Here is an 11,126-nt window from a genome sequence, read left to right as displayed (position 1 = left end):
GTCCTAGATGTCAGCTCTCTGCTCCACACAGAGGCTGTGGTAGCTCAGTGTCTGTGGTTGCATCAGGAAGGACATCCAGCGTAAAAACAACTGCCAAGTCTTCATGTGAGTTAGTTCACTGTGGCGACCCCTGAAGAAGGGAGCAGCTGAAAGAAGAAAAAAAAAAACGTCAGGCAGACGGGGAAGAAAACAGTACTGGAACAATATCAAAGTATTGATACTGGTCAATGACCTGACCAGACCACAGGAAACTTTTCCAGTTGACCTGCAGGTCTTCAATTCATGGACCAACAGCAGCCAAGCTTCACTGAAAAGTACATTCTTCTCCAGCTTTGGACCCAGTCTGTAGGTGTCCTGTCATTTTTCCTTTAATGCACAGCTTCATGTATGTGGCTAAAAGTTCTTTCTTGCAAGCAGATGAATCAGCTGGTCAAACCGGTCATACCTTACCTCCCTAATACAAACATCACACAATCATTACTCCCTGCGCTCTAATGACCTAATCCTCCTGTCAGTTCCTCTGGTCAGAACTGAACTAGGACAAAGAGCATTCAGCTTCGCCGTCCCCTCAGCCTGGAACAACTTACAGACACATTTGAAACTATCAACACTCATCTCGCCTAGATCCTTCATGTCAACCGTATCAGATAATGTTATCAAAAATCTGGACCATTGCAGATGTTTCTAAAACACTACTTATCAAATATACATGTCTTTGTTGACTTTTAACTCTGTCTACTTAAACTGATGTCTGTTCTACATTTAATGTCTACAGAAGTCTGTCTTATCCTGATGGTTTCAAACTGTTAACATTTATTTATCGTGATAGTAGTTTCTTTATTCTTTTGATAAATGCAAATGCTTATTGTCAATTACCCTGTGACGTGTGCTGATGACCACTTGACCAGGTCACCCTTGTGAAAGAGATCTCAATCTCAACGGGCTCTACCTGGTAAAATAAAGGTGATTGATTGATTGAATAAAGACTCTAAAGGCAATTTATATTTCACAAGTACAACATTCGATCGTGCTGACATGTTATGAGATGTTCTTTTTTTGCATGGACATTTCATACTCGGACTGTGGCGTAAGCATCCTGATAAAGGCTCACACATAGTCAGGCGGACCTCGGTCCGTGCGGAAACTGTGCGCACTGTCCACAGACTGAGATTTCATACTCGAGCGTACACCCTGATGGGCTGCAGCCAGCTACGCAGGCATGGGGCGTTTACCTTTGGGACAAATTGAGTTTGCCGATTGGTCATTTGCTGACGCACCTACTGGATTGATTGACAGGTCAGGAAAAAAAAAAAGAGACAAGCTGGCAGCTCCAGCTGCAGCGGTGTTCTGTGTTTATATGTTGTTAATAAAAAGTCCTAAAAAATTTAAAAAAAAACAGGGAGCACTGGCCCTGCAGCCCACACATCAGACACTGGGAAATCTCCAGACCCTCCAGCAGCCACGCCGGGCCTGAGTTTAATTCACTCGTGACAAAGTCCTCCATTTCTCACCATTTCAGTCATGGCATCAACGGAGGAGGAAGAGATCACTGCCTCTTGGCAAAAAAAACAAAAGAAAAGGCCAGATCAGAGATGAAGAAGAGGAATTTAATACATTGGTGTCACATACAAAACAGTCCATCACCGGGCAGTTTGCTGTGCGACACGAGTACGCGTACGTAAAAATGTATCTTTGCATGGACATGCACTGCGGGCATCTGCTTTGAGTCCAGTCCGGTACGTGCGGACCTCCGTGGACTGAGGTCCGCACGTGTATGTAGGAGCCTTTAGTCGTCTTACTGCAGCACACTTCAGGTTCTAACAGATACAGCACATCAAGAGCACAGTTGTCAGAGATGGATGTTTATTTACCATTGACGATGGGAGCAGTTGGAGGAAGACCTGATAATTCTGCTGTTAACTGAGCGACAATTGGCAAATTCTTCATTAAGAGACAATCACTGCTTGTGAAAGACAGTGCACGAACGTGTCCCTACGCTGTCCAATGTACTCCCTCATGAACAGCACAGCCACGAAGAGCATGTCTCCATGCTGCCTCCTTCAAGCACAAAAGATGTGCAATCTCCATGAGTTTTTTGACCATCTTTATAAGTCCTGCTGGTACAGTTGTAAAGATGGCTGTATTTAACAGCCTCGGCCAGCTGCTTCTCAGTAAAGCAAAGTGAAATGCATTTGTGCATAAACACAACCACTAAGTGCTGACCAGTCACAAAAGTTTGCACACACCCTGCAAGACAATTGTTCAACTGGTTCTCTGAGGCGGTGCAAGAATAATGCAAACGAGTGAGAAACAACGAACACTTGTGAAGAAGAATAAATCAGCTTCAATCACTCTCCAGTGTGAGGGGAGAGAGGTTAATCTGCATGTGAATTTAGTTTGCATAACAAAGCTGGAACTTCCACACCCTCCACGTTTTAACTGGGAAAGCTTCCCAGGAGGCAAGCCAAACTAACTAGTCCAGTTTGGTCATCTTTTTCCGTTTTGGGACGGGGACTTTGGACCCTTCAGGACCAGCTGAACCTTCCACAGTCATCTCAGGACCAGACAGTCATACCTCTTTGAACCAGCAGAACCCTCTCCAGATCGTTCATTCCTCTGGACTTGTAAGATCCTTCAGAGCTGGTCAGGTCTCCTCTAAGCTGGGTATGTGAGAGTGGACGTGCAGCTACAGAACTTCTGTAAGATGGAAGGAGCTGATGGTGCAAAGCCCAGCGAGAGCAAACTTTAATGACTTCAGACACATTCTGAGCAGGAAATTTTATATCAAGTGCCAATTAAAACAATGTGAACTGGAGAAAAACAGAAGCGATGAGTCATACAGAGAAACTGAACAAATCAATCGAAAGAAGTTCAAAAAAGAAAAAACACAACGTGTGGGTCGTTTATGAATGTTGATCCGTTTGGAGTGTTTGCTGGAAACCAGCAACTTTTGCGTCCAGTGCAATTCTACAAATAAACGGAGATACATAAGGCAGATATATTTTAGTCAGGGTCCCAGCTACAGCTTTAATTCTGTCAAAGTTTAAACGTTAACTCTGGATTTTTAGGAACAAAAGAAATAAAACACAGGTGGTTCTGTTTATCCCAAAACCTGATGGATGTTTAAAAGAAAACATTGAACCATCTAACTCAGTGTGAGCAACTTTTCCGTTTCCATTTCACCTTAAGAAAGAGTAAAAAGTTAGAGAAGGCCTGAAGATCTGGAGCTGAGGAGGAGGAGGAGGAAGATGCTGCCTGATCCACAGAATCCTGAAGAGGGGGGCAGTCCTTAGACTGTCCCAGCCTGCTGTCAGGCTGGCAGCCCCCGGGCTGCAGGGGAAGAGAGGAAGGGGAAGAAGAGTGAACAAGCATGTTGGTTAGAAGAGCAGGGGGATGTGGGGGCTGTCATGTGATCAGTCCATTGGCCGCTTTTCTCCGTGTTTCTTTGTAAACTCCTCGGCATTCTTCAAGAATTTTTTACGGTCCTTTGAGTATTCTTCTGCTAAGTCTGCCCTCAGGGGGTGTTCAGGCTGTGGGTCGTTCACCAGAGCAATCAGGGACTGGATTACTGAAAAACAACAAACAACAATAAGGCCATGGCAACAATTTCCACACTAAATATTTTCTTAACAAACGTTTCTAAATATCCACATAAACAATAATTTCTACAAATGTTTCCATCCACAAACTCAGAACACGAGCCAGAAGGCTGTGGTGCTACGCCCGACCTGTGTGTGGCGCCATGTGGACACAAACACAAACCAGAAACATGAATTCTGACCAACTGAAGTCACAGAGTCAGAGTTTCTTTATTGTCATTCACACCTCATGTGGTACATGTGGTGGAACAAAATTATGTACACAGGGTCCCAGTTACATCCAACAATAAAATGTATAAGAAAAACAGTAATAACATCTAAGATATGAACTAAGAAAAACATCAACTAAATATACACTAATAACATAAAAACATTACGTCGAACATCAGCACGAACATGAGTCTGTGTGAGCAGATGAGCACGAATGAACACATCAACACGAAACAGATCAGCAGCAACATGAAACAGATCAGCAGCAACATAAAATAGATCAGCAGCAACACGAAACAGATCAGCAGCAACATGAAACAGATCAGCAGCAACATTAAACAAATCAGCAGCAACATGAAACAGATTAGCAGCAACATGAAACAGATAAGCAGCAACATGAAACAGATCAGCAGCAACATGAAACAGATAAGCAGCAACATGAAACAGATAAGCAGCAACATGAAACAGATCAGCAGCAACATGAAACAAATCAGCAGCAACATGAAACAGATCAGCAACAACATGAAATAGATCAGCAGCAACATGTGATTTTTTCACAGTGATTATTCTGGTTAGAGATTCATGAGTCTAACAGCCTCAGGGTAGAAGCTGTTCCTCAGTCTAGTGGTTCTACACTTAATGCTCCTCAACCTCCTTCCTGAGGGGAGTGGTGCAAAAAGTGTGTGTGCTGGGTGAGTGTGGTCCTTCATGATGCAGGTGGCCCTCTTCCTGCATCTGGAGGTGTAGATGTCTGTGATGGTGGGGAGACTGACTCCAACATCTTCTGTGCAGCCTTCACCACTCTCTGCAAAGCTTTTCTTTCTGCAGCTGTGCAGCCTCCATGCCACACGTTGATGCTGGAGCACAGGATGCTCTCCACTGCACACCTGTAGAAGGAGGTGAGGACTGAGCTTCCAGACCAGCTCGTCTCAGCCGCCTGAGGAAGTAGAGTCTCTGATGAGCTTTCTTCATCAGGCTGGTGGTGTTGTTGCTCCAGCTGAGGTTGTCATTCATGTGTACACCCAAGTACTTGTAGCTGGAGACCACTTCCACCGCAGATCCTCTTATGTTCAGGGGGGTGTAGATGTTTTTGTTCCTTCTGAAGTCCACAATCATCTCCTTTGTCTTCTTCACATTGATGTGAAGGTTATTCTCGCTGCACCAGCTCTCCAGGTGTTCCACCTCTTGCCTGTAGCTGGACTCATCATTGTTTGTGATGCATCCCACCACCGCTGTATCATCTGCAAACTTTACAATGTGACAGCCTGGATGGGTAGCTGCACAATTATACGTGAGCAGAGTAAACAGGAGGGGGCTCAACACACATCCCTGAGGAGAGCCAGTGCTGAGGGTTATGGTGGAGGAGGAGAGGTTGTGGATCCTCACTAACTGTGGTGTGTTTGTTAAAAAGTCTAGTACCCAGTTGCAGATGGAGGGGCTTAGTCCTAGTGTGGACAGTTTGTCCATCAGGGTTTGGGGGATCATGGTGTTGAAGGCAGACGTGAACTCCACAAAGAGCATGCGGACGTGAGTCTTTCTGCTCCAGGTGGTTGAGCGCAGTGTGGACCACAGAGGAGATTGCATCCTCTGTTGATCGGTTCTCACGGTATGCATACTGATGAGGGTCCTCGTTGATGTTGATGGTTGTTTTGATGTGAGTCATGATGTGAGTCATAAAACCAAGAAGACGAGACGAGGATGGAGAAGACAAGTGCAAGACAACATTTTATTGGCCTGATGACAAAATGGAAGAGTTAATTTGTGTCATGTTAAATTGAAAAACCACAGAAGTGCAGGAGTGTGAGCTGACACTTGTGTTGGAATACACAAACAGAACAGTCTTTTAGGAAAAGTATTCAGTCAGGGTCGGCTGTGGGAAGGGTTTTTTTCCACAGTGTTTACAGCTTATCAAATTATTTACACGTATCAAACTTCTAAAACGTTTCTCATTTACAAAGTTTTTTAACTTGTTTGTTTACCCTTTATTTATACAGACAGTCTCACTGAGCCACGAGATCCACTGTGAGAAGGTGCTACTGATGAGACTGAGCTGAACACAGCTCCGCACACTGAAGAAGTCTTTCTGATGGAAGACGAAACGTTTCTACAGTTTTATTTTTTGTTGGTTTGAACATCCAGAGGACCTGACAACTTTTTTTTAAGAATATACAGTACACACATATCTGCGTTGTGTGTACTGTATATTGTTCTGTTGTTCGGTTTTATGCCGTTAATAAAAGTTTAAAAAAAAACTTCCCGTTTGGCTTAATGTAATTTCGTTTTTTCTAATGTTCATTTACACCTTAGGGCCACCGTACATTTTCTAGAGAGACCTGTTTAGGGAGTAGATGGGGGTTAAGGGCCTTGCTCAGGGGCCCAGAGTAAGGTGAATGAGGGTGGAGGCAGGTGTGGGTGTTCCACCATTTCCACCCACATGTTGATGTTGACGGAACCGGGAGTTGAACCTGAGACTTGTCGATCACAGGCCCATCTTCTCTAACCTCTGCGCCACCACTCCCCTATACTTAATTATACTTGATAAATGTCGTTTTTTTCTACAACGTTGATGTTTTGTGGTTCATTAAAGTGATACAAACATTTTAGCCTCATTTGACGTAATAAGTGTTTTTTTTCCTCTGCTTTATATTGTTCATCTGTGCCAATTAGGACATGAAGATGAACAAGTACGTACTAATTTATGAACATGCATGGTGCAACTACATAAGTAGAGCAGCTGTGAACCGATGCAGTTTTAGGATTAAATCTAGACACATTGGTCTATTAATTATCTTTAAACTGATCCCAACCGGATCCGTTTAAAACTAAAGAGTCTGCCAACAGTTGTTTGTACAGGAATACAGGAATCAGATATATATATATATATATATAATTTTTTTTTTTTGTTAGAAAAGTTAAAAAAGTTTAACAACAAAGTCCATAATAATCCAGGTATACAATGCAACATTTTTCTGTCAGGTCATCTGGACAGTTTCTTTTTTTTTGTACTGAAATGTTTCGCCTTCGATCCAGAAGGCTTCATCAGTCAAGGAAACACACAACAAAACTGATTCTTCCCTCAACACCTTACTCCAAAGTGGAACAAACCAGTTCTGCTTATGATAAGATGGTGTCTTTGGTACGCCCCTCCTCCATTGCCGGCCCTCTTCTTTGTTGACAGTCTTGTCAAACTGGTTGAAAACAACAAAGTCCATGCTCAATAATCCAGGTATACAATACGTTTCAGCACAAAAAAAAAAAAGAAACTGTCCAGATGACCCGACTGAAAAATGTTGGATTAAAAAAGTCTAGTTATATCTAGGCCTGTCACGATAATACATTTTGCTGGACGATTAATTGTCTCAGAAATTATTGCGATAAACGATAATATTGTTTGAGATTTAACAATAATTAGTAATTGTCAAATTTAAGAAGAAATGTTTGTTAATTTGTTTTGAGTGTAGTACATTTTGTTGACCACAATGTGGCAGTATAAGACTGTTGGAACTGAAGGATGGATAGTGAGGGAGTGAGCAGCGAGTCTAAGAAAAATGGGAAGGAGGCCCCTTGACGTGACGTGGGCTGTCCCTCCCTTTTGTTTGGTTCTCAAAATGACGGACGCTCTGTGTGGTTTGAGCTCTTTAGCATAGCATTTGTCACACATAGCTTTTAATAAAAAAATCTATAAACAAGTTATCAACTTCTTTTTGCTGAGAAAAACAACTTTTTACACGAAGGCACATGAATTTTGGAACTTCAACAAGACGGAGGGTTTTTCCCTGAGGTCAACCTGTTAGCTTAGCTTCTCAGCTTAGCTGCTTTTAACGACCCAAACACGTGATTTTGGATGATTAAAACAGATTTTAAAGGGGAAAGAGAAAGGGAGGGGTCAGTGAAGAGCACCAGAGTTGATCTTTTGTCATCCAGTGTCTTCAGTAGAAAGAGAGAGACGAAGAAACGATAAAGCTGTTAAATGAAAATGAGGTGGATCATTTTCATTTAACATGTGATTAATTGATTTATTGTTTATCGCAACAAGCCTACTTATATTTGTATATGAAAGCTAAACTGATTTTTTTTAGCAGACAGCTCTTTTTCTAACTCACTTAGTGTTCAGCAGATTGCACTCGTCTTTAGTGACGCCTACAGTTCAGGTGAAAAACTGCAGAAGCACCGAGTTAAAGCAGCCAGTCCTCCGTGAAAGTTCCTGCCTGGTTCATGGAGGCCAGCTCCATATTCATCACGTGAAACATGCACTGTGTTGCTCACTGCTGACCTACTGAGTGTTGAACACATCTGCTTCCATTTGTGCCACGCCTCATTTTTACTTATCGTTTGTGAGTCAAGTTTAACAGCCACAGTAATAAGGAAAAAAGAACACCACAAAAAAAGACTTTAGAATAAAATGGACAGGTTTTATCCTTGGATCAACAGAAGAGCTTCATGCAAACATTAATAAACAACACTGGTGTTTTCACGCTCCAGGTTCAGTGTCAAACACGAATGATGCAACACTCCTGTCACTTTTTCAACGTGTAGTCTAAGTAAAGGACTGTAAAGTGCTGTGTGAGGTCATCATGCACGTTCCCATACAAGGATAAAAATTAGTCTCTGCATCTAACCCATCGCACCTGGGACACACCAGGTGGAGCAGTGGGCAAGTGTGTAAGCGCCCAGGAAGCAATAAGGGATTGGGTGTCCTGCTCAGAGACACCACAACATGTGGGTGGGAGTTGAATCTGGGACTTTCTGGTCCCGAGTCAGCTGTCCCTACCTCTACGTCATGTTGGCCCCTACAAAGGGGCAAAAACAAGAAATGACTGAAACAAGTGAGTTTCTCTTTGAACTGAGAAAACTAAAGTGAAACGTCTTCCGTTACAAATAAAGTCCAGTTGTTCAAGTCTTGAACTTTTTTGAACTGAGAAAACAAAAGGCTCATTTTTTTACAATTAACAATTTTTATTCATTATTCTTTGAGATGAGCAGAACTGAAAAGCAGATTTAGCCAACGTTAACTCACTTCACTCCTGGTTATTTTAGTGGACATTTCTTCAACTTCCTGATCAGTTACCCATAGATACTTTCAGACGGTCTTCTGCTGTAAACTTTGTGAGTAGTGTTATATGTTGGAACTGCTGGATTGCTGTCGTGCAGAACAATCGTCACGTCCCAGACCGTAGTGTGCAGCAGTCCAAGTACAGTCCCTCAGTACTTGGAGGACTCGCTCTATCGCAGTTTTTCTAAAGAAGAGTGGACAGGACACACAACTGGCTGACTGATGCTGAGCCACACGATGGACATGGACTTTATTTCAAATGAATTATTTAGCACCTGCTGCACCTGTGGGCAGCCCACACTGCTCCTCTGTGATCTGCAGCAGAGAAGTGGGCGTGGCCGAGAGCTGAGTTCATGATGTTCTGGGCTCTTTTAGAGCGTTTAAAGTTTAGAACCATTGTTTACAAATTAGGGCTGGCAATATATCGATATTTAAAAAATGAGATAATTTCATTTGTGACCGACGGCATCAGTATCATTGATTCAGTGTTACGTATACTTGAAAATCCGCCTGTCGTCTCTTCTCTCCCACGTGACCCCTCCTCTTCCTCTCGGCCCCTCCCCCCGTTTCCTGCTTCTCCAGGTGGGGCAGCACGTAGCATTGGCAGAGGAGCAGGAAAAAATGGCTCTGTTATTTGGAGACGGTTCAGATTTGTCAGATGTGCAGCAGAAAAATGTTTTGTGTAGACGATGACGAAATGTTCGAGCACAGCGAACCTTTTTCACCATTAACAACACCGCGCTATGAAGTGGAGCATGAAGACTGGCCTGAACTTGGTGCTGCAGCTCCGGCTGTGTGAAGTCTTCCAGCTTCCTTCCCTCAAACAAACTAGGGTACAAAACCAATTTTAATGAAGCAGCAGCTTTTATCGCTAAACACGCGGTCCCAGTCTCAACTGTGGGACAAGACGGCTAAAGTTAGCAGTCTTGTTAGCTGCTAAGGACCGAGTGTTTAGCCTCTGCTTGATTAATGTTGAGCTACCTCTCACTGTGAAGCCCCCAGAGTACTCCCGAGTACGTACTGTGTACTGTACGCAGAGGGTTGTACCACGGGTTTTCAAAATAAGACTGGACACTACACTTAATGACAGCTTGATGGATGAGCCACATGATCAGCATGCAATCATCCATCCATCCATCCATCCAGCCATCCATCCATCCATCCATCATCTTTTACCCCCTTCTTCCATTTGGGTCAGAGGGGTCTCCGGTGCCCATGTACGGCAATCATTGTGTGAGGGGTGGGGTACACCCTGGACAGGTCTCCAGTCCATCACAGGGACGCATACAGACAAACGAGACAAACAACCATTCACTCTCTCACCTAGAGACAGATTAGAGTTACAATCAGTCTAACTTGCATGTTTTTGGCCTGTGGGAGGAAACCGGAGTACCAGGAAAAAAAAAACCCACGCATGCACGGAGAAAACATGCAAACTGCACCCAGAAAGGCCCCTGGACCAGGATTTGAACCAGGGACCTGCTCGCTGAGAGGCAGCAGCTCTACCAGTTGTGCCACCGTGCTGCCTCGGCATGGGATTTTTTAAATTTTTATTTAAAATTATTTAGCACCTCCTGCACCTTTGTCTAGCCCATACTGCAGGACAAACTTCCTGCTACAGCTGATCAGCTGTTCTCCATGCAGAATGTGTGAAGTGGGCGTGGCCAAGAGCACTTGCAGATGGCTGAGAGCAGGTGAGGCAGGGAGTTGAAATCATGACATTCTGTGCTCAGAGCGTTTAGAAACATTGTTAAGAATATTGCAAGAGTGTGGGAAGGGTTTAAAATGATTTAAATAAATATATAAATTTATATAAATATATATATATCTATTTAAATATATAAATATATATATATCTATTTAAATATATAAATACATATATATTGATATATATATTTAAATATATATATTTATATAAATATATATATATATATATATATTTAAATATATATATATTTATATATATATATATATTTAAATATATATATATATTTAAATATATAAATATTTATATATATTTAAATATACATTTCTGGTTCTGGTTCAAGAGTGGCTTGACCTGGGGAATGCAGCACCTGTAGCCCATTTCCTGCACACGCCTGTGCACGGTGGCTCTGGATGTTTCTACTCCAGACTCAGTCCACTGATTCCGCAGGTCCCCTAAGGTCTGGAATCGGCCCTTCTCCACAATCCTCCTCAGGGTCCGGTCACCTCTTCTCGTTGTGCAGCGTTTTCTGCCACACTTTTCCCTTCCCACAGACTTC

At 42.8% G+C, this 11,126-nt stretch overlaps 1 protein-coding gene across 1 annotated transcript in view; it reads right to left on the bottom strand.

The window, feature by feature from the left end:
• Positions 1-2,770: 2,770 nt before the first annotated feature.
• Positions 2,771-11,126, bottom strand: part of LOC119413590 (ubiquitin-conjugating enzyme E2 L3) — a 26,133-nt gene continuing 17,777 nt past the window's right edge. The window contains exon 4 of the mRNA XM_037680649.1: positions 2,771-3,568. Coding sequence (XP_037536577.1) covers positions 3,414-3,568 — 155 coding nt within the window. The 3' untranslated portion in view covers positions 2,771-3,413. The remainder of the gene's footprint in view (positions 3,569-11,126) is intronic.

Source organism: Nematolebias whitei, chromosome 8 (genome assembly GCF_014905685.2).
Source record: "Nematolebias whitei isolate Nwh7 chromosome 8, NemWhi1, whole genome shotgun sequence".
Lineage (NCBI taxonomy): Eukaryota > Metazoa > Chordata > Actinopteri > Cyprinodontiformes > Rivulidae > Nematolebias > Nematolebias whitei.
Note: the sequence above shows the minus strand (reverse complement) of the source record. Positions and strands in the feature narration are given on the sequence as shown.